General features: G+C 37.7%; 2 protein-coding genes and 1 pseudogene across 5 annotated transcripts in view; all 3 read right to left on the reverse strand.

Annotated features, from left to right (window-relative positions):
- LOC148801868 (purple acid phosphatase 3-like) lies at positions 1 to 8,479 on the reverse strand (annotated as a pseudogene).
- The window catches only part of LOC104594499 (uncharacterized), a 24,575-nt gene continuing 7,637 nt past the window's right edge, over positions 7,200 to 24,137 (reverse strand). The window contains exons 6-9 of one of the 4 annotated variants that reach the window (XM_088898684.1): positions 21,371 to 21,555; positions 21,102 to 21,168; positions 16,539 to 16,648; positions 7,200 to 10,249 (exon numbers count right to left, since the gene is read on the reverse strand). In XM_088898684.1, coding sequence (XP_088754810.1) covers positions 16,583 to 16,648; positions 21,102 to 21,168; positions 21,371 to 21,555 — 318 coding nt within the window. In that variant the 3' untranslated portion in view covers positions 7,200 to 10,249; positions 16,539 to 16,582. Of the gene's footprint in view, positions 10,250 to 16,422; positions 16,649 to 17,270; positions 17,348 to 21,101; positions 21,169 to 21,370; positions 21,556 to 24,137 lie in introns of those variants that run through there. The other 3 variants (XM_088898685.1, XM_010254793.3, XM_088898683.1) reach the window with 3 other exon arrangements.
- LOC148801869 (uncharacterized) lies at positions 17,354 to 21,095 on the reverse strand. The gene has a single exon (XM_088898686.1). The coding sequence runs from the start codon at positions 19,077 to 19,079 to the stop codon at positions 18,144 to 18,146; it is 936 nt and encodes a 311-aa protein (XP_088754812.1). The 5' UTR covers positions 19,080 to 21,095; the 3' UTR covers positions 17,354 to 18,143.

Consider the following 24,137-nt stretch of genomic DNA (forward strand, 5'->3'; position numbering starts at 1 on the left):
CTCAGTGCCACCACTGTTTGGCACGAGCGTCTAATAAAAAAATGCTTAAAAATATTTCCCCCCGACGATTTTCATCGGCTTTGAGTGGTAAGGGGAAACAAGAAGTTTTGATCCGGTGCAATCTAGATCTACCGTCCCATAATGTTTTTTCTTCTTTGTTTCCATCAGGTAAAACCCTAACCACGAGCAAGCTTTGGTGCCGCTCGCAGACAAACGATCAGAGGAGTGACACAGGAGGACCAGTGGACGCCGGTAAGTTCGCCGGCAACAACCGTTCGAGAGTTTGGTTGTTATTACGCGTTCCCACAAACGAAGATCCTGGTCGCCCAAAAAACATTCGATGGCTAAACTCTTCATGTTCCAACGACTCCCTCATTCGTTCTCTCTCTAGTAGTCACAACACTCTTCCCCCTGTTTTTGACATCCTTAAGTTTGAGCTTAGAAGATGTAGAAGAGTCTTGCAGCACTCTCTTTCCCTTGTTATAGTGTGGTCAACTAAGGAATAGAGTGGATAGCCCACGACAATCTTCCATGTCGCCGTCGACTGACTCAGTGCAGAGTCTACATTCCTGAGAAGGTTGGCAATGTACTTCCTTCGTGGAAGAACACCTCTCGTAGATGTGGTCCTTTGGGTCATAAAAGTGCATGCCCAGAAATAGATTTGTGTCCACAAAGAAATTTCTGCAATTTCTGCATTGATAATGTAAGATATCAAGCAAAGCCATCTGCTTTCTATCTGCCTAAGAACAGGGCTCAATTGCGCCTTCACATTACCTCTATAATCATAGTTTTCCAAAACCCTGTACCACTGCTTTTGCAAACTCTTAGCGGTATAGACCTTGGTAAATGATTCCTCCAAGTTAGGATCGTTTTCGCCCGTCGAGCCTTTGTCATAAAACAGAGATCACGAAATTAATGTTTATTTTCTCTCCCGCCCTTGCCATCTGAATAGAAACTTCAGACTTAGCTCTTCTTCCCCAGTCTCCGATGACCAAGAAACTCAGTGGCCCATCATCATTTGTGGGATGGGTAGAGGAGCTCTATGGAACGATCAAAGATACCTCGTTCGGACTGTGTCAATAAACAAAGTAATGTAACCCCTTTAGTAGAGTATAAAGGGATGGTTAACCAAGAAAACAAACTTGACTTACTTGATGGGTCCGACGCAAGGATCAATTGTATCCCAAATCAACTTGAAAAGGGATATCAAGTAATTTGATTTTGTTGCAAGTATTGGGAGTTTGGGACGGTGAAAAGCGGAAATAAAGTTTATAGACTCCTTTCTCCTCGTTTGGTTTGGGGGATAGTTTTGACACTACTAATTGAGAGGAACTAAGTGAATAAGAAGTAAGCGAATTTAACACTAATAAATTCGCTCCCGCATATCACTTATGATGAGAGTTTATGAATTCAAATTATTAATGGTTGCCCAGAACTACTTGGTAGGAGAATCTATTACAAGATTGAAGGTAGGCTTTTTGGTCCACCCTTTTTCTATCAAGAAAATTTTCAGGTACTTGTCTTTTTTTTTCAGTAAAAGTTTCTGTATTACCAGTAAATAAAAGTTTTTCAGTAAATGGAAAAAAAAAATTTGTATCTAGGCCCATTTGTTTTTCGGTAAGTGTTGGCAATTTTTTCATGTAAATAAAGTAATAATAGTTTTAGTCATAAAAATCTATTATTAAAAGGAGCATTTTTATCCCATTCAATAAGTGTTGGCAATTTTTCTCCATGTAAGAGATGAATATCACTTACCAGCCAAGAAAATAAACTTTTACTGATCCCTACATAAATTTGAAAAAAGATATATATATATATATATAAGATTCTTGATCAATGGAAATCAAAATCCCATTAACCAATTTTCCCCCTCTCAATATCCAGAAAAAGAACGCCCAGTAAAATAATCTTGTTATTTTTTTCTTTTGAAATTGATAACAAGATTTTTATTCTTTTTAATTTTTAACGCGTGCAACGTTGTAAATGTCCTACACTCCTACGAAGAGGACGTTTTCCAACCTAATATACGATTCTGAAGCGGATGAAATGATGAAATCTGATAATCGCTCTCTTTTCCGTTTGGTACAGTACCATTGGAACCTCAACCTAATTAACATAAATGTTGACAGGATGACGACGAATGAACGAGAAATACTAACCTCCTGCATCAATATCTGTGGTGTGAGCTATGATCTCTCTCTCTTGAGGGGATGTACTGGAATCAATTGGTCTGCTGGATACATTAATCAAACATTTTGGGTTAGATTTTGTTGGTTGGTCCACGCAGGGGACAGTCATGGCCGAGGCCCTAATTAACTTCCAGAGTTAAACCAGAAGGGAGGAGAGTGGAGAGCGATAACCGAAGGTAGAGCCTAGCGCAGGTCGCAGCAGGAAGACTGGTTGACTTCTCTAATCTCCATGCCTTTTATTGGATATTGATCGGCAAATGGCTATCCATAATCCATATGCCGTAGCACTTGGAACTACTGAACCAGAGGAGGCTAGGATGCCACTCTGCAGTAGGGGTGTCAATGGTATTTGAAAATTCGATTTGGAATTTTAAATTCGATAAAATTGAATCAAATTTGGATAATTTAAATATTTAATCGATCAAATTCAGATATGACCTAATTCGATTCGATAAATATTTGAATTCGACCAATTATTTAATTTTTATATATAATATATAAAATATTTAAATATTTTATATAATATATATATATAATAATTAAAGTATATAAATAATTTATATATTTTATATAAATGAAATATTTATTTTATATATTTATTAATTACTTAAAATAATTAATTGATCGAATACGAATCAAATCGAATATTTGAATACTTAATCAAATTCAAATTCAAATATTAATTTTTAATATCTATCAAATATTGAATTGAATTTGGATATTAAATTTTTTAATCAAATTCTAATTCAATCTGTTTAAACCCCTACTCTAAAGGGGTTATGGACTTATGGAAGGGATGGGCCACAGCCCAACATATAGTATTAGGCTTTTAGTTTTGGCCTACGTCTGCTACAATACCAGCAAGTAGCAAGTGTGGAGCCCAAGGGCTAATGGCCAGTTAAGTTCCTGGATAAAACTAAGGCCTAAGGGATATTATTTAATACTCACTATGACTTTTTCACACTTTTCTTAAACTCAACATGAGTTTTCAAAACCTTCAAAGAGTTATTGCCCAAAACTTACCTTCCTTTAAGGTTTCCATTAGATCATTGTTAGTGATCATTAATAGAAATTGTTCACGTAATCATTTAAGTTTTTTGCATGATCAAATTATCCCTGAATGGTCGATCAAGCTTATTAAATATTTTTTATAACAAAATTATCACTAACATGAGCCCAGGCCCACACTAGACCTGTAAATTTTAGAGTCGGGCCTGGGCCTGACTCAACCCACATATATTTAAAATATATATGTACATAATTATTATATATAAGTAATCAAGAGTAATTTTGTCATAAAAAATATTTAATAAGGTTGACTTGCCATTTTAGGGATAGTTTGGCTATGTAAAATACTTAAATGCCTAGGTGGATCACTTCTATTAATGCTCACTAACAGTGATTCAACAGAAATTTAACAAAAGGTGAATTTTGGACAATAAAATTCACTAGTAGGGTGCTCGCTTAAAGTTTTGAAAAATCATGATAAATTTAAAAAAATGAAAATATCATAGTGAGTTTTAGATAATAACACTTAGGGCTGGCAACCTTGACCCTAACCCTTTCGACCCACCCGCTTCAAAAACCACCCATACCCACCCAATGGGTCATGATGGGTCAGAGTCAGTTGGGTCAAGGAGAGGGTCGAGAGAGGGTCAAGGGGAGGGTCGAGAGAGAACATGGTAAACACTTACCTGCAACTCTGCAACTGCAAGCCAAAACAGTCGATGTGAACAAAGTTCTTTCATTTTTTGCCACCACCGGAGCTATCACAGCTTGAAATCTGTTCCACCATTGAAGATTAAGCCCTAAGTTTCTTATTTTTGTTCTTTGTTCCACCAGTCACCAAATCAAGGGCAGGGTCAAAAACTGTTAGGGTTTCAAGCCGCTTGCCATCGAAGTTTTTTTCTCAATTCTCTCAACTCTATGTCAGTTCCGCCATTGAAGCAAGTTTATTATCCTCTTAGCTTCAATGCCACTATTCTCATCACTACTATTTCTTAGAGCTCTCAAATCACGTGTAGATCAGAGCTTATAGGTAAGTCTTTGGACATTTCTCATCTTCTTGAATATCATAGATCTTATATTGTGATTGGCATAGTAAAGTAGGAAATCAAGATGGAATCATCTTCTTTAATCTCAAACAACTTTTCTTAGTGTACGGTTTCTGGTTTCTACCTGGCATTTGATTCCAGATTGAATGGATGTAATAGTAGTATTTAATCTTTTAATATTAATTTGAATCAAAACTTATCCATCATAGTTATATCAGAATCAGATTTGGATTGAATACTAGATTACAATCTGTTATTAGTTATTACAGAGAATTTTTTGAAATGAGTCATCAGATACTATGTCCTCTTGTTGGTTACTTGGACAAGCCCGTCTTCCTTCCATGATTGTTTTCAGGATGCTTACAATGTTCTCCTAATCAATATTCAAAAATCAAAATAGCTAAAAGCAAGAGAACCCAAGGCATAGACTGTTTCAAACTTGTAGACAAATATTGAAATTCAAGCATACAATCTTTTACAACTATTCCTAATCAATAAAGAAACCACTTTCCTTGAAGAAATAGCTTATTTCTCATCAATAAAGAAACCACTTTTCAGCCTCAAATCGTCGAAGGAGAAATTCTATAAATTGGCTGAAAAATTCTGATGGTATCTGGACTTCCTCTGCAATAGAAATATCTATTATTATGACATCTTATTTTCAGCAGTTGTTTACTTCTACCAATCCTGTCCTTCATGATTTTCATGGACTTCCTACAGTTCTTATACAAACAGATACTGAATTGTTGTGCAAGCTACCTGAGGCCTTAGAAATCAAGAATGTTTTATTTAGTATGGGTACTCATAAAGCACCGGGACCATATGGTATTCCTATAGCGGTCTTTCAACGGTGTTGGGATATATATAGTAGGAAGTGATATTTGTGAAGTTGGTCCAGCATTGTTTCTCCAATCCAGAGGCGATTTCTTCTATAAATCAAACACTCATATATGTCTGATTCCTAAATCTAACCGTGTAGAGTTTCCCTCAGATTTTCGCCTTCGCCCCATTGGGCTAAGTAATGTGTCGTACAAACTCATTGCCAAAATCATGGTAACTCTTTTGCAAAAAAATTATTGGCCCATCCCATACCGAAATGCCTTCTCTCTAGGAAGGCAAATTATTGATAATATTGTAATTGCAAAAGAAGCGGTCCATACAATTGAGGAAGCAAAGAGGTAAGACTTCTTACTTTATTTTCCAGCATCGGTTTTCCATTTCTGAAAACGTTGGTATTTTTTTCCATTTCTGAGATATGTTTCAGGTTTTTTGTATTGGTTTTTCATTTCCAGGTTTTCCTTCTTCCTTTGATTTTCAATTGCACCTTCAGTAATAGAGAAGAAACACTTCGTTCAAGTCAGATCAACTGCGCCTTCTTCCTTGAATTTTTAACAGGTATAAATAGGCATGATTAAACTTCGTTCAAGTCGGTTCTGTCATTTCCTATTGCAGATGAAACCCAAACCAACTCAACTAACGGTGTGGGTTGAGAAACCCGTGTATTACACGAGTAAAGCAATCCGTGTATTACACGAGCAATGCAATTCGTGGGTGGGGGATCAACAACTCGTGTTGGACATGGGTATAGTACACGGGTTGCTTAATAATAATAAAGGTAAAATACAAAAATCTCACCTGAAGTTTTTGACAATCATAAAAACCTCTTTATAGTTTCATTTTAACAAATAACTCCCCTGAAATTTTCAGAAACTCGACAAAAGCCTCCTTTCTGTCACCGTCCCAGAGGGAAAATGTTAGACTGATAAACCAGTTTTTTTCCAAATACCCATTATACCCTTGTATAAATTATTTTACATACAAAATTACTGAAATGATCCCATTTTAACTCGACAAAAATACATATTTCAGTCATTTTTATGTAAAATTACTAAGATGAACGTTAAAGGAGGTTTTTGTTAAGTTAAATCGGGGTTATTTCAGTAATTTTGTATGCAAAATAATTTATAAGAGTATAATGGATATTTGGAAAAAAAATTGGTGCATCAATCTAACGTTTTTCGTCTGGGATGATGATGAAAGGGAGGTTTTTGTATTTTACCATAATAATAATAATAACAGTATTTTTAATAAATACAGCATTTTATTAACCATATTCTCAATAAATACAGTATTTATTAAAAAACAGCATTACATTTCATTTAAACTGTAATTAACAGTAATTATAATTTAAGCTATAAATAGCAGAAAATTACATTTAATTTAACAGTAATTATATTTCTTTTAAATAATTACTTTAATAAATACAGAAATTTATTAATTAACCATATTTTAAATAATAAACAGTATTTATTAGAAACAGCAATTATTTTCAAAATGTAATATATAGTAATTATAATTTTATAAATACATTTAATTTCCATAAAAACTGTATTTTCAATACATTAATTAATAGTATTATTTTTAAACTGTAACTAAATTATTTTTAAACTGTAATTAACAGTAATTATAATTTAAGGTATAAATAGCAGAAAATTACATTTAATTTCCAGAAATTACTGTATTTATTAATTAACAGTATTTAAGATTAATTATAATTTAATTACTTTATTTCCAGAAAACTACATTTAGATAATTACTTTATTTTAAATAAATACAGTATTTAATAATGACAGTATTAATTGAAAAACAGTATTCATAATTACATAACTTTTAAAAAATTACACTAAAATAACATTTAACAGTAATTATAATTTGAAGTATAAATAGCAAAAAATTACATTTAATTTCCAGAAATTGCAGTAATGAAGTTCACTAATGGCAATTGACCCCACTGGCCAGAACGCCAAAACCCCCTACTAGGGGTGATCATGGACCGGGCTTAAAATCTCATGGATAATGCCTTGGCAATTATTTTGTAAACACTAGTTGTGAGCCTTATCAGTCTCTATTCACTAGGGGAAGCTGAACTTGGCTTCATAGGCATCAATGAAATGACGGTAGAATTCGTTTTTTTTTACAAGTAAAACAATTTATTAATTAAAAAAGATCAATGAAGGAGTACATAGATGATGCTTCCCTCAAGAGGCGCGAGATGCTGCCTCCAGAAAACCCTGAAAGTTACAACATAGACCAAACGAGTTGATTCCTAAATCCTATACAACCCTTGCTTAACGACCAGGTCACTGTCTCTCCCTTTGAAAACTGACAGAAATGTTTGTGGTTAGCCATTTAGATCTCCTCAATGCTTCCCTAAACGACCAGGCCACTGTTTCTGCCTCTGCATCTTTCAGCCATGCAATTACTAATTTGGAATCACCTTCAATTAATAACTGTTCAATGTTCAGCTCTTTAGCAATGTCTGCTCCTTGTAGAACTGTTTGGACTTCCTCACTAACTGAATCTGCCTCTCCAATAGGACCAGAAAATAAAGCAATAATCTTTCCCTGTGCATCTCTGAGAACTCCCCCAATCCCCGATAGCCCTGGATTGCCTAGACTGCTTTCTTCAAAATTTAGTTTGATGATGCCTTCTCCGGGTTTGGGGGTCTCCATTCCACCACTGGCTTATCTCTTACAACAGTGCTATTGGCCACTAAATCCAAGTTCCTCTAAATACCATCAAAGGATAAGGAAAGGAAGTGATCTAGAGATTTGGACCACATAATGGCCCTGTTTATGATGCAATCCCAAACACCAGTCTTATCCCTCACTTTCTCTGAATATTCTGGCGTTTCTTTCCTCCCACACAGTACAAACCAAAGGAGACACCTCCACAAGACTCTTACCTCTTCTCTTTGGCCACCTGAAGGTAGTAGGGTCAAATAGGCTTTTAATCTGCAAAGATTCTAGCCACCTGCAACAAAAGAGATCAAAAAGCTTCTCCCAAAGACCTACAACAAAAGGACAAGAGATTGATAAGTGGTACCAACTTAACGACGGTAGTGTTCATGCCCTTACTTGGCCCCTTTCGTGGAACTCCTGGAATAGCTTCATTAAGTCCTTGATTACATCCCAACTTTCCTTGAAGAAAAGCCCTAGCAAATCCATCCAGATCAGGTGCTTTGTCCCCACTTATTACCTCCTCTTCTGGTTCTAATTTTCTTCCCACATTTTTGCAATCTTTCCAGTTCACGCCATGAATCACTTGATTTAGTCTCACAAGAAGTGCAATTAGATTCTTGAAATAATTGACAAAAATATTGCTTATTTTCTCCTGATCCAGAATTTTCCTTCCATCTTCAACCACTCCAAATATTCTTCTTTTGCCTCCTACCATTAGCCAATTGATGGAAAAATTGAGTTACCATCTTCTTTTAACCATTTGCACCTTGGTTTTTGTCTCCAGTTTCTTTCTTTTTTCTCAGCACAGTCTCAAGTTTCAATCTTAATTTAACTCTTGCTTCTCTCTCTGCCTCATGTAATCCATTCCCATCTTCTAGTTCCTTCTTATCAATCAGCTCAATCTCCTTTAGTATTTTAACTTTACATTCCTCAATTCTTCTTAAACCTCGATTATTCCATATTTTTAGCTTTTTCTTGACCAATTTCAATTTTTTGCATTAACTTAAAGCCTTCCCATCCTTCAAAGTGGCATTAATCCCATCAAGAGGTGGGTTTAGAGCATGATGGGTGATCCACATGTTCTCAATCTAAAAGGTACCATGCCTCTTGGCCCTCTCCATCAGTTATCATAGGACATCAAAACAGGGCAGTGATCAGATACTAGCCTTGGTAAAGCTTTTGATATTGCGCATACCATAATGTTCCTTCCAATCTGTGGTCAATAAAAGCCTGTTTGCCCTGCAAAAACAACATTTGATTGCAAAATTGACCAATTATATTTCTCATTCACCATTGGAACATGCTTAATCATGTATTTATTGATTACTTTATTGAATCTTTTCATGCTCATGGTTAGCCTTGAAGAGATGGTGCTTTTCTTGTAACAACAATGGGTGACAATGAAATCACTTCCAATCAACCAAGCTTCTTGGACCCATCCTCTGACAGTCAACGGTTCCTCCTAGAATTTCTCTATGCAAAGCCGTCCAACTTGTCTTTCAATCTGTCACTGAAAATCCCCCACCCCAACCAAATCCTCTTCACATTCAAATCTGTTCTAATCCCACATGGTTAAAATACCTCCTGCTTTATAGAACCCAGGGTTCATGGTTTCTAATTAGATGCGCTACCCAGACCTCCCACATTCCAACTAACAACTCTCATTGAAAACTTTTCTTCCTTTCATCTTCCTTCCCATCCTTGTTACCCTCTTACATTTTCTTCTCCAATAAGATGGTAGTAAAATTTCATTCTTACTTGTCAAACTATATATATATTGAGCCATTTGAAACTTTATGACACTCAACTCAAATCAGCTCAGATCAGCCTTAATCCTCAACTGCAAGTCTGCAACTTTTATGAAGCTAAAAAGGGCAAAACAGTACATGAGGCTCCCACCAATGTGGGGTCTGCGGAGGGACAGATGCACAGCCTTACTCCTGCACATACAGAGAAGCTGTTTCCAAGACCATGGAGCAACCAAACCATTGCATCAAGGCCCACCCTCTGCAGCTTTTATGAAGCTGATAAAAGAACAAGAACTTCGCCACTTTATAATTATATGATATTTTTTGATCAATAAAACTTATATAACATTTCATTAGTGACCAAAATAGAAGGCACCATATATGTAAATAGAATGTATAAGGAATCACTTCCAACAGTGAGGTGCAAGGGCCAAAGCATAGCGTTTAGATGTCAAATAAGGAGTAAAAACATAACTGAACAATAGAGCAAAGTACAACTATCCTGGCTATATAGAACCCATTATAAATGAGACCTTGAAATGCTGTCCCTGGCTGGAAGACGTTCACTCTTCATCCATTTGAACAAAGTACAACTATCCTGACTATCGGCCAATTAATTGTCAAACTTTGGGACCCATCATCCATTTGAACAAGACGTTCACTCTGAAAGCTAATTCCATGGCTACCATGGCCACTGTTCCTCTATCTGCTTACAATCTGTGTGTTTCTTCGTCCACCTTTACTCGTGGAAAGAAAGCCAAGAAACAAAAACTCAGGTCCTTGTAGCAGAGACAAAATCTTAGCTATGAAAAAGTTACCATCACCTATTGGCCTAGAATGTACTGTAAAGATCTCACTATTAATCCGATGGGCTCAGTATTTGATTATGAAGTTGAGTTTTAAAACACCCTGGACTGGAGTGGAGGTTACTCCTTAATCATACACAATCTACTAACTGAAAATTTCATTATGTTGTAATTAAAAAACTTTTTTTTGGGTGGATAGATATAATCAAAGGTCTTGAATGGTACTATGAATCATTGTCATGCTCTTTGAGGGCGAAAATCTAAAAGCTAAAAGCTGACAACACTGATAAAAAAGCACATTAAAAAACAACACTGATAAAAAAAGAAAGAAACCCTGTCAAAAGAACAAAAGAAAGAATAATAGACAACATGTGCATTTTAAATATTTTATTCTATTTAACCAAGCTAACTTCGTCATTTTTCTGCTTCCAGATTTTTTATGCAAATATATTTGGTTTTGAATTATGATATACAAGCACATGACAACTCTTGTGTTTTGCAGAACATATGCTCTTCATGGAAAGTACTAAATTTCCAGATGAAAATGAGGTATTCTAGCTTTTATTTCATTAGTAATTGATTCTTGGCCTATTCTAGATAAATATGTAAATTGGAGTAACTTTTTTTAACTAGTTTGATTTGTCTTTTTCCACTTTTTTTATCAATAACCGTCAAAATCAAATTTATTAATTATAAAGCAAAGAAGTGTATAATGTGGTATAAAAACATCATATATGTCAAAGACCACTTGATTAAATGGGAGGTGGTATGAAAAAAGCGAATCACAAGGTGGCTTGGGTGTTTGGAAACATTGAGCTGAGAAAATCAGCATTATTGGGGAAGTGACTATGGAGACTGCCTTTAGAAAGGGATAAATTTTAGCATAAGGTGATATTCAGTATACATGGCTAGTTGGGCATTGGTTGGGAGGCCGGAGCTGCTTCCAAACTAATAAGGAGATCTCCTTGGAAAGCTGTCAGTGAGATCTTCCCTCAGTTTCTTCCTTTTATGAGGTATGATGTTTGCTCGGGTAATCTAGTTAAATTTTGGGTACATACCTGGGTGGGGTTCAGCCTCTTTGAAAGATTAATTTCCTTCTTTTATTTGCTTTATCTTCTCTTAAAGGGGAATTTTTCTCAAAATTAATTGTTCCTTCAAATTCAAGCAATGGTTTTGGATGAGACTTGGGATTTCAGAAGAAGACTTAGAGATTCTGAGCTTCCTTTGGTGCTAGACCTTTTAAATATCCTTGATGGTATTTGCTTGGATCCTTTGAAATTTGATAGCCAAATTTGGACTCTCTCTTCTTTGGGTTCCTTCCCGTGTGCCTCTTTTTTCAAGACTCTAGCCTATCCGTTGACCCCTCAACAATACTTTCCAGTGAAAGAGATTTGGGCTAAACCAGTTCCACCTAGAATAGGAGCTTTCAATTGGGAGGCTTATCATGAGAAAATTTAACACTCGTGACTTGCTACAGAAAAGGAGATCTCACTCCTACTTATCTCCTCATTGGTGTGTTTTTTACAAGGCTAATGGTGAATCCTGCTTTCACTTTCTAATCCCCTATCCATTTGCTGCTGGTATTTGGTAGTGGTCTCTTGCTTTGATTGGTTATAGGTGGACACCTTCCAACAGCCTATATGCATCCACTTTGTTTGTCTGGCCACAAACGAGAGGTGGTATCATCATGGGATCTATAGGCACACTTTTAGGGAAATAGAGAACCTGTCACAGGAGCTTTGGAAAACTGGAAGTTTTCCTGTTTTTATCACCGCCATGTTTTCAGTTGGGTAAGAAGGACTGCAAATGGAATGGCTGACACTTTACCAAAATAAGATGTCTATAGACAGCAGTTGTTTTGGGCACTACTGTAACTTTGATTTGGAAAAACTAGACAGCAGTTGTTTTTGGGCACTACTTTAACATCGATTGAGGTTGGCTAATGTCTTATTGGGTGGCTGAAACCAATCTTTTTTACCATTCAGTTTTCACCAATTAATATAATTAATAGGAACATGCCAGATGGCACGAGAATCATTTTGCTTTATCAAATATCCCACTTCAATATGAAATTTAAGCAAAATTCGAAACCAATTTCCAAACAAAAGCATTGCTACTTACCTTTTGATGAAGGAAGATTTGGCCCGACCTCGTAATCACTCAACACGTGGCAAAGGCAAACAGCTCGGCACAACAGTGCGCCCAAGGCGCGAGCACCGAAGGGAGGAACTAGCAGTCCGAACTTCCTACCAGCAGTTCGAACTCCCTACTAGGAGCCCGAACTCCCTACAAGGAGACCGAACTCTCCCTTAGGCCCCGAGCCTCACACAAAGCAATGACCCGAACTGGCCCGCCTCATGGCAGTTTGGGACACTCCCCTATCCGAACTCAAGACTTCACCTCGCTCACCACTCCAGCACTTCGCCTCCAGGACGCCGAACTAAACAAACGTACCATACCTGACACCAAGGAGGTCCGTATCCAAGGGCGGCGCACCTGACTGACTTGGGATCTGACGCTTGACAGCCGCACTTCAACGGCCACCTGCCACCGTCATCGCTACTCGCAGAGACGGCTCCGACAAAGAGGGCAGTGGCGGTTCTGTCCAGCAGAGGGGATGACACCCGAACTGGCAGGAGCTCAAAGATAATCATACCCGACCTGACAGAAGCTTAGAAGTGAGTGCACGAGGTGATTATAAAATGCTCCCTACCCCCCAAGAACAAGGTATGCGAACTTTGCGCCATCTGGTTTTATCTTGCCTTTGAGAAAATTCTAACTTGAGCTTCGGAGCAATCACACCGGGTTCCCCCTGGAGCTTCCTCATCTTCTCCGTTTCAGGTTCCTTGTAGCTCCGTTCAGAGGCAAGGTCATTGACAGCTAGGACCGGCCGGATTGCGCACCATCACCTTTGAAGAAAACAAACTTGAATTTTCAAATATTTAGCTTTCCACAATGAACCCAAATAGATTGATCCTCAGTGAGAAATCTCCAAGATAATTTCTCCAAGAATGCTAAATTAACAATTTCTGATTTCCTAAATCCTAATCCTCCTCCAGATTTTGGACAGCACAGTCTAAACCAGGAAGACCATCTACTCTTGTGGGCACCCTGAGATCCATTAGACCACCAGACTGCCTTTGAACTTTACCAATAATCTGTAAAATCTTGAGGCAGTTGCATAACCAACATACAATGAAGGGGAGCTGACTGCAAAACTGATTTGATGGGCACATGTTTACCTGCTTGTGAGATTGAGTTTGCTTTCAGCCTGTTAAGTTTGTTCTTCAGATTTTCCAAAATAAATTGCAGAGGCTGAGACCTATTCTTATTAAAATGTAAACGCAAACCCAAATATTTGTTAGATTTATCTAAAATTTTCATCGAGTCAGCCTCTAATCATTCTTTGACATAGAGGATGTGCAGATTTTCTACACATTATGCCAGAATTATCAAAATTAATTCTTTGACTCAACAGAAATTGAAAATCCTCCAAAATTAATTTGAGATTTGCAATCTCATTTCTATGGGTCCTTAAAAAAAAGCATAACATCATCTGCAAACAAATGAGAAATAATAGGAGCCCCTCTAGCAACTTGAGTTCCAACAATTCTATTTTCCAATTCAGCTTTTAAAAGAAGTTTGGAGAGATTTCCTTTGGCAACAATGAATAGGTAAGGAGACAAAGGGTCCCCTTGTCAAAGACACTTCGTTGGATGAAATGGCCTTCTGGAGAGCCATTAATGAGCATAGAATAAGAAAAAGTAGAAATGCACTCATAAATTATAAGACATCAATCATCATGAAACCCTAGAGTCTCATAACTTCCATCAAATAGGACCATTCTAAATTATACCCAGTTCCAACAGCAGATTACAAAAACATCTAGAGCCTTTATTAAAAGGACTAGGACCAGGATCAAGTCTCATATCTGATGCATCAACTACCATAGATTCATCAAAATCTCCAATTAGAGCATATGATAGATCAAATTGTTTAAGCCACTTAGATCAAACCAAAATTTACTTCGCCCACCAATCATCATGAAACCCTAGAGCCTCATAGCTTCCACCAAATAGGACCCTTCTAAATTATACCCAGTTCCAACAACAGATTACAAAAACCTCTAGAACCTTTATTAAAAGGACTAGGACCAGGATCAAGTCTCATATCTGATGCATTAACTACCATAGACTCATTAAAATCTCCAATTAGAACATATGGTAGATCAAATTTTTTAATCCGATTAGTTAGATCAAACCAAAATTTATTTTGCCCACCTTTATAAGATTCTCTATAAATAAAGCCAAGCAGCCAAGGCATTCCAGCAGGAAAAAAAATGATATTGAAAAAAGCATACTTGTCGGTTGAAACAAAAACAGAAACATCCAGATTTGATTTCCAGTAAACTGCTAAACCACCTGCTCATCCCTTCAGAAGAAATAGCATAACAATCAGTATATTTCAATTTTTCACCCAAACAATTTGCTTTCTCCTTTGGAGCCATAGTTTCACAAAAAAAAAAAATAACATCTGGATTAAATTTTGAAACTAGATTCCACAACCCTTGAACTGCCTTAGGACAATTACCGCCGTGGCAGTTCCAACTGCATATCTCCATGGGCAGTGGGTGTGGCTGTTTGGGACCAGCCACCACTGCCCAGTTCACAAAAAAAAAAAAAAAGAATGGATATGAAGAAAGAAAAGGAGCTAACCTGAATACCATGAGGAATATTAGCAGAAGGAAATTCCTAAGACTAAGAAGTGCCTTGGTCATCTTGAAACACAGGATGAGAGTAACCAACAGCTGGGCTTCCAAGACATTGTGGAGATTTTCTGAATCTGTCACTATGTCCAGCCAAACTTGGGCTCACTTGGGATAAAGGGGCACTAGACCCAGACCAAATACTTGAAACATTTTCTGAATCATGGTCCATACCTATTTCCACTCTAGGATGTTTACCAAAAGCAGACCAGGAATTACTAGGGGACTCTTCTGGGAATAACTTGTGTAAACACAGTTTGAGCATGTAAAGCCAGTTGTTCAAGATGTGGGTCTCCTCGAGCTTCGGGAGGTAAAAAGTCATTAGAGAACCCCACAGAATCCAAATGGCAAGTTTCACTGCTTGAACACCCTGCATGAAGGTTATTAACAGGCACCAAGGAAGATGCACCTCCTGGATCCAAAGTAGGTCAGTTAGGTTATGGAGTCCTATCTGGAACTCTAGGATCAGTGGATGAAGTAAGATTCGAATCCATGACTACTTCATTGAAGAAGGGTGTCTCCCATCACAGTGAAGAGGGGCCTTCTCAGCCCTCAACCAAGGCCCTGGGTGTTGCACAGTATGAGAGCAAAAGAACTGTTCAAAGTTATCTGCTTGAAGAGAAGATAACGGAGTAGAACAACTTATAAATAAATGAGCCATTTTACCACAAATATAACATAGAACAGGAATATCCTTATAACGAAAAACTACCCAATTCAGAGAACCTATAAAAGCACCTCTTTTCTGGATTCTTTATTGAAATCATTACCTTAACCCAAATATAGTAAGTGGGAAGTATCACTTCTCTCACAGTCCCCATCCTAGAACCCAGACAATGCCTGACTTGTTCATTAATCATTTCAAGAGGAATGTCATAAATTTGCACCCTCTACCCTCTTTAATCAATTTTCTTCTCATCCTTCTTATCAGCTATTTGCTCATCATCTTCTAAATCATTGGAAGCAGTATTGCATTTAATGGACTCTCAAAGGAGTGTTTGACAGGTTGGTTTTGTATTTGAAAACCCCCAAGTCAGCCAACATATCAAAATTCAAACAAGGAACAAAGTATTTCTAGTATGCCCCACTCCCAATTGCATGTGTGCAGCGTTGTGACTGTGATTCTCAGCTACCATTACCATACCACCACCTCTCCAACACTAATAATATAAGTGAGGAACTTTTGAGGCATAGGGGGGCCACCGGCCCACCTCTGCTTCAAGTTGCTTATTTTAACAATGATCACAATGGAAACTGGCAATCATCACTTCCATGATGATTCTATTGTTGATCAATGCAACTCTTTCCTTTCATGAGTTCAAGTCAAAAAGAATAAAAATAGTCTGAACACAAGATTGTATTGTTGTTCTTCATTCAGTAATAAACAGGATGCTATTACAGACAGCAATCATTTACATAGAAAAAGGGGAAGCTAGGAAAATTCACCAAGTTAACCTTGTACAATCCTCTTATGCCTATGAGTCATCGATTCATCATTGTCATTTAAATCCTACATAGAGGTGTCCCTGAACATATCCACAGTACAGCCAAGCTCCATCAACCTCCTGATGCAAGAAAAACCAAGAATCCACCATATCACACCAAACGCCAAAGGAGAATTTGAAGCATTATTGAGTAATCTCTAGGGAGGTCCTCGGTTAAATCATACAATGCATGGGTAGCAAATTTAAAGTATGACTGTTAACCAATCTCTCAACAACATTCAGGTTATCACCACAATTTTAGATGCAGCAGAAATATAGCACTACAACCAAGGTTCAAAGTATTGATACGATACACTACATATCAGGTGTACCATATCGTATCTTTGGCTCTCCAAAACACTAATTATTAAAAGTTTTCAAGGTTGGTTTGTTTTATATAATTTTATATGATGTGACAACATGTCTGACAAAATATATAACAAACAGTATAGTTTTGATCATTTTCAACTCTCAATACACAAAATTTGTGTATCAACAGTATCAATACTTTGAACCATGTGCATAACTAGTACTTTGAACAGAGAAATTCTTAAAAAAAAGTAATGGAAAGTTTCTTGATTTTCTTCTTTTTTCTTTTTTTTCTTTTTTTTTTGCTTAAAAATGTCATGATTCAACGATCCAAGAAATGCTAATGTCTTTCACATGAACAATAGATAAAAGAAGTGGAATATAAACATCATACCTCTTATGTAAAGATCCAAAAAGGAGCAAAAAATATTACTAGCGTGTCATATTTCGCCACTTGTCCTTCAAATCAACCTGAACAGTGCAATCTCTAATAAGAACAACCTAACTCTCTGAAACAGTAATGAAGTTCACTTATGGCAATTGACCCCACTGGCCAGAACGCCAAAACCCCCTACTAGGGGTGTTCATGGACCGGGCTTAACACCTATGTTAAGGGCTATAGGCTATAGCCAAGGCTCAGGCCTGGGCCAGGTTCCTGGCCTATGACTTTAAATATAAATATTAAATGTATATAATATTTTAGATTATATGAGATATAAAATGTGTTTAAATTTTATGTTACATTATATAATATAAAATAGGGTAAATCTCTTAAAGTACCCCTACCGTTTAGCGAAATGACACACAGTACCCCTACTGTTTAGCTATTGTCTTGTGGTACCCTTAAGTTTTCTGACAATTGACTAGTTCTCTACCCCTGCCGTTAATGTTCCGTCGAAATTCATACACACGTAACACCACATGATGTATAATTTTTTTTCAAAACCCAATTTTGCCCTTTGTCCCTCTCCCTTCTTCTTCACCATCCATCTCCCCGACGGCAGCTACAGTGAACCACTCTGCAACCATTCCACTAGCAGCACCGCCAGCACCTGCCGTAGAGATCTTTTGGATTTTCCAGTGACAAAAAAAATTATAAAAATAAACTAGTGGACGGTGGAGTTGCAGTAAGAACCCTGTCTCCGATGACAGGGTTGTTGCGGTTGGTTTCCACCGGTTGTCTCTTCGATGCCTAATCCAATGCAGACCTGCAGAGAGCAAAGCAGAACCCATGCAGCATATAAACGAGGTTTGCTAACTGACTCGCTCAGTGAGGGGAATCGGCCAGTGAGGCCATGCAGAAGGGCAGATACGGAAACAAGGGTACCCATGTCTTTCCGGGACAAGAAACCATCAAAGCCCTCCAATAACCGTGTCGGTGGCATCCACACACTTGTTGGTTTAAATTATTTTTCCTCCCTAGGGAGTTACAGATCTGGGAGGGGGACGGAGGAAGAAGAAAATAGGGAGAACGAACAGGGGAAGGGGGTGTCAGTGCCCTCTTCGAATGCGAGTCAAGAAGCACCGGTGGGAGTTGTAGATCTAGGAGGGACGGAGGAAGAAGAAGAAAATAGGGAAAACGAAGAGGAGAGAGAGAGAGAGAGGCGCTGCTGGAGAGGTCCGCTGCTGCTTGCAGCAGCGGTGGTGATGAAACAGGTTCGAGAGGGAGAGAGAGAACGAACGGGGAGAGAGAATGAAAGGGACGGAGAGAGAGAGAGAATGAACGGCACTTGTTACCGCACTTGCCGCAGTTGCTGGTGTTGTAGGGTGCATTGGTGTAGCTCCCATGGCAGCAAAGCTCTGCAAACCCACACTTGTGCCCGCACTGCCCACGGTTGTTCTGGTCTCTAAGAACATTGCGGCAATGCGTCTTGCAGCACTGAAGAAGCCCGGTCCCATTGTTCACTGAAACCCCATTACAGATGTTGTTCCTAGAGACGTCACAGTGTGCATCCTTCCTGATTCTGGCGAGGAACCGTTTTCTGGCGAGGGTGTTGGTGAAGGGGTTGTCCACCACATAGTCTTCACCGTCTTCTATGTCCTCCCCTATCATGTATTTTGTAGTGATTTTTGGAGCTTCCTCCCCAATCGCATTTATTCCCTTTATTGGCTCCGGAAACCCCAAAATATGATCAACCCTTGTGGACCCTGCTTCCACTGCTATGACTGTAACTCGTGACATTGAACAAGCTGAGAATGGCATTGGTCTTCTCTGTGTCGTAACCCCATATGCAATGATCGTTCAATTGGAAGAAATTGGACAAGAGATTTTCGCCCATTCCAGTAATACCAGGCGGTGGTGTTTTAGGTACAGGGCCTTGAATACAAGGCAAAAATATCTCTAATCCTCTCTAATTGGCAGTGTGTTGGTGTTTGACCAGCGAGTGGTGGAGAGAAAAGTATGAAATCCACCGCTGCAACTTGCAGCGGCAGTGGCGGAACAAAGTGAGAGAACCCCGACATGGCCTTCTACATCAGCTCATTCATCTATGGCTTAACCATGTGTAGGGGAACCGGGGGGTTGCCCCGAGATAGGGCTGTTCATAAGAAGGCCCAACCTGACCAAACCGACCAAACCGGACCGACCCAACCCGAGTCGGTTGGGTTTTCATCAGCACGGGTCGGTTTCGGGTTGTGCAAATTCTTAAACCGGTTATTCGGGTCGTTTTCGGTTTCCACACAAGAAAACCGAAACCAACGCGAACTTAACCGATTTAGTTCCTAGTTCAAACATGAAGTTCCAAAGCCCATTAGGCCACCTAGTTTTTGAATGGTTGCAAGAAACTTTGGATTAGTGAATAGTGATTAATAAACAACTTTTGTGATTAACTTTTCATGTAAATTTTATCATAGGAGATGGCTGAAATGATGTTCAATTTATGACTGTTTTTTAAATTAGCAAAATTTTATCACAGGGATGAACTTAGAACCGAAACCGACCCAAACCGACTCAAACCGACCAGGTCGGTTTTGCTTAACACTGGGTCGGTTTCGGTTTCTATGTCAGGTAACCCGACCAGGTCGGGTTGGTTGGAAAAACTGCAGTAAACCGACCCAACCCGACCCGTGAACAGACCTACCCCGAGAAATCCTTTATTTCTTGTCCATTCAGGGGGTGCGGACACACCTACGCGGATTACAGGTGACAGTGGGAGAAAACGTAGACGAGAAGGCCGGGAAGGGTTTCACAGCAACGGCAGATCGGAAGAGTGTGAGAGTTAACGGAAGGTTTAAAACATAAAATCATCTTTTCCGTCCCGATTTAACGATGATGACAATTGTCAGAAAACTTAAGGGTATCGCAAGACAATAGCTAAAATAAACAGTAGGGGAAGTTTAAGAGATTTATTATATATAATGTGTATAATAGGTGTCATATTATGATATACACCCTAAAATATTACATTCTATCAAAAAAAACTAAAATATTACAAAAATTAACATGTATCACAAGTGTGGATCAGACCTAAAGTATTGGGCCCAAGCATGGCACAGAAATTTCCAGGCTGGGCCAGGCCGAGCTATGATCACCCCTACCCCTTACTCCCCATTTACTGTATTAGGGTCCAGGCAGTCAGTAGTTGCTTAAGCATATAAGTTGAACATCAAAATCCTTACTTAATATTAATTATCTTACAATAACAAAAGATACTATATCATTTGCTTATATTAGAGAAGTCCTTAATATAGTAATTGATATAACAAAATATCCATTCTTGCAGACAAGGTGTTCAAAGGTTCATAATTGACTGGGAAACAAGGGAATAGGCAGGGAAAAGACAGGAAATAAAGATACGATTTACCATGGTTTGAAATGAAATTTTTTTATCTATCAAAAAATTTTTCTACTTTTCAATTTGCATGCTTGCTAGTTAGTATATAATATAAAACAAAGAAATTAACCTAGAGCTTAAGTTTTCCTTTGTCAAATTCCACCACCCAGGTGGGCACTTAAGAGTTCCACTGTTTCCAAGAATCACATAACACCTTGACACAGATGTATGAAATTTTGAAATACTTCAATTTTCCTAGTGGTAAAGCTAATACTTGTTTTTAGCATTTACCTATGCAATTAATGCGGTAGCTCAATATAGTTATTTCTCTGAAAGTAAATAAATAAAATTCTAATTTTAGTCAATAGACATTGTCTGATTAATGAAATGCCTTGGGATGTCAGAAGTTCTATATAGGTTGCCTACCCTGCTTGAGTTCAAAACATACTTACCTCAGTCCTCTCTTCAAATACATCACGATAGCTAATTAAAATGAACTTCCAATTCCCTCTTCCATACCTTCACATGAAAAGAAAAATGTGAATGTAAAAATGACTATCCTCATCAAATTACAGCATAATTATTTACTGAAACATAAGAATATGTAAAATAAACATCCAAGTAACTTATGAGAAGACATGTAGATAGGCATCTCTTTTAGTAAGACTCCACCAAAAGCAATGATGTTGAGAATAATAACCATGTTGAAAGGCACACATACTTTTCTACAGCAGCTCTCAAAGTTTCTTCTTCCAATGAACTCCACCTCTTAGTCTTCCTCCTCCTAGCAAATTTCATCGTTTCGTACTTCTTTAAGGGAGAAAGAGACCTTTTCTTTGGGCTAGGTAAGTGAACTTTCTCTGAATGACTTGATGATCCTTCAGGTCGGTCCTGAGCATCATCCCACTGTAGAGAGAAGATCCTATTAGTTAAAGAAAAAACAATAGACTTAGATTAAGCACATCTTGACACAGCACATATTTAAGAATGATTCATTTTATTCTCAACAACAGCAACACGTTAAGTTTAACAGCTTGCCAAGATAGATTTATCACCCTAATCTAAATACTCCAAATTACTTCCTGAAAGATGCCTAAAATCGGATGGACTTTAAAGCTGGTTAGAACTCATAAAAAAACTTCTACAATAACTATTTGAGCTACTACAAGTTTGAAATGATTTTCTACCAAGGAAATAGCTTGAAATAAATATTAAACATAATTAAGGAGCAAGAAAAATAAAGATTAAGATAAAAAGATAATTGGAGGAGTCATGCTTCTCTTCCCGAATCAAGAATGGGGTAACATATAACTCAATACAAGGCTTTTCATGGAGTCACACCAAAGAAGGGAAGTTCTTGAGCATCATATGATCATGAATAGCCTTAAACTTTAGTTAGTTTGGTTTGATCATTTGATGTATCCTTTTAGTTATTTTAGTAATTAGAAATTCAGTCAAAAAGTATGTTAGGTATTCAAGTCCACTAAACTAGCGAATGATTAAATACAAAATTAGACAACTGCATTAGAAACAAGAAGTTTTAAAATAAGTAGAACTAAAATACAACATGTGCAATGTAAATTTAATAATAATAGGAGTGCAATTCAGGGTACACTTAAGATTGGAGACCAAGAGGTAACTCAATGTGACCTCTTCCATTACCTTGATTCAATAATTCATAACAAAGGAGAGATTGAAGAGGATGTTGTCCATAGAAATACAGCAAGATGGGCAAAATGGAAGGATGCATCTAGAGTCTTATGTGGTAGGCGAATACCACTTCAGCTAAAAGGAAATTTCTATAAAATGTTGCGAGGCCAGCTATGTTGTATGGAGCAAGAGTGTTGAACAGTTAAGAAAACAGCATGTCCAGAAAATGAGTGTGACGGAAATACGAATACTTAGATGGGTGAGTGGTAAAACTAGAAATAACAGTTTTAGAAATGAAGGCATGCGAAGGAACCTAGAAGTAGCTCCGATAGGCAAAAAATGAGAGAAAGTAGATGGAAATGGTTTCTTCACATACATAGGAGATCACCTACAACACTTGTTAGGAAAAGTGATCCATTACAAGTTGAAAGGGGCTAATAGAGCTAGGTGTAGACCAAAAAGGACTTGGGCGGAAATAATAAGAAATCATTCACATACATAGGAGATCACCTACAACACTTGTTAGAAAAAGTGATCCATTACAAGTTGAAGGGGCTAATAGAGCTAGGTGTAGACCAAAAAGGACTTGGGCGGAAATAATAATAAATCATTTAAGCACCCATAGTTTAACGATTGATATAACACTGAACAGAACAGAATGGCGGGACAGGATTCATGTAGCCAACCCCATATGGTTCGAACAAGGTTTAGATGAGGTAATCAAGTCCACTAAGTTCTGACATTTTGAAGGTCCAAATTAGAAGTTGTTGAAATTTATTCCTGGTATGATTTTAAGAAGATTCTCATTTTATTGGTTTCTCTTATAACCAGTCAGTAATTATTAAGGATATATTTCTCTCTTGAGTTGATTAAAGATGGTTAAAATGTTGAGACATGTGACCATCACTAAGCAAACTCAACGCAATTCAAGTGACATCCAATTTCTATCTTTGTGCAACCCAGATTTCTGACATGGATATAGTGAACACACAAATCCAACATGTGAGTGGGATAAACTTTACTTCTGTAAATAGTTGCATTTTATCCTTCACATCACCTATTGGGACTTGGGAGGTTCTTTTTAAACAGAACTTCAACTTTTAACTACCCAACCCCAAAGTGGGGGACCTAGCAACCTGGAAAGAACAATAAAGTGGATTTGGGTACAGGTATCCAAAAGAAAAATTGGGAGCAAGAAAAGCACACCAGATGAAGTTGACCAAAAGTGAACAGATAGTGCAAAGGCCCTTTTTGGTAGTAGAAAGGAAGTGCCCTAAGTTAGGCAGGACCATCCCTTACAATCCTATCTAGTTTTTGTCCATCTTGTTTACTTAATTCACTTTCTATCCATGAATCTTCTATTCACTAGAAAGTCAACTCCTTGAGTACCCTCATTACAGGCATGTGAGGTTTTAACATTTAATCCATACACCTTTGCAGTCTGAAGTGTATAAAACAATTGTCCTAATGCACTATGATAGGTTGCATTTCCTATTCAAGCAGTTACTCAATAATTTAGAGTCACCTTCAACGCATGTGTTTGTAATGTTCAAGTCTTTCACTAAAACAATTGCTTCTCTTGCAGTTACCACTTCCAGCATGCCAATTGTAGAGTTTTCATTTCTTTCTTATTTTATCCCCACATTTGGCCCAGATAATTTCTGGCAATGCAACATATAGCTGTGTCATCCCTTCCCTTAACATTGGCCATTATGTTGACTGGCCCATTTTGCAATGACCAATCTCTAAACCATATCACTTGGAATCCACTATTTTGTGAGACAGAGTGCACAATCACTTAAATTGACATTCTCAGAAATATTTAAAATACAAGAGAA

The sequence above is a fragment of the Nelumbo nucifera genome, chromosome 2 (assembly GCF_055504915.1).
Source record: "Nelumbo nucifera cultivar China Antique chromosome 2, China Antique-T2T, whole genome shotgun sequence".
NCBI classification, from domain to species: Eukaryota; Viridiplantae; Streptophyta; class Magnoliopsida; order Proteales; family Nelumbonaceae; genus Nelumbo; species Nelumbo nucifera.

Coding starts and splice junctions, on each gene's coding strand:
- LOC148801869 (XM_088898686.1), bottom strand. CDS start 19,079: ATGCCATTCTCAGCTTGTTCAATGTCACGAGTTACAGTCATAGCAGTG.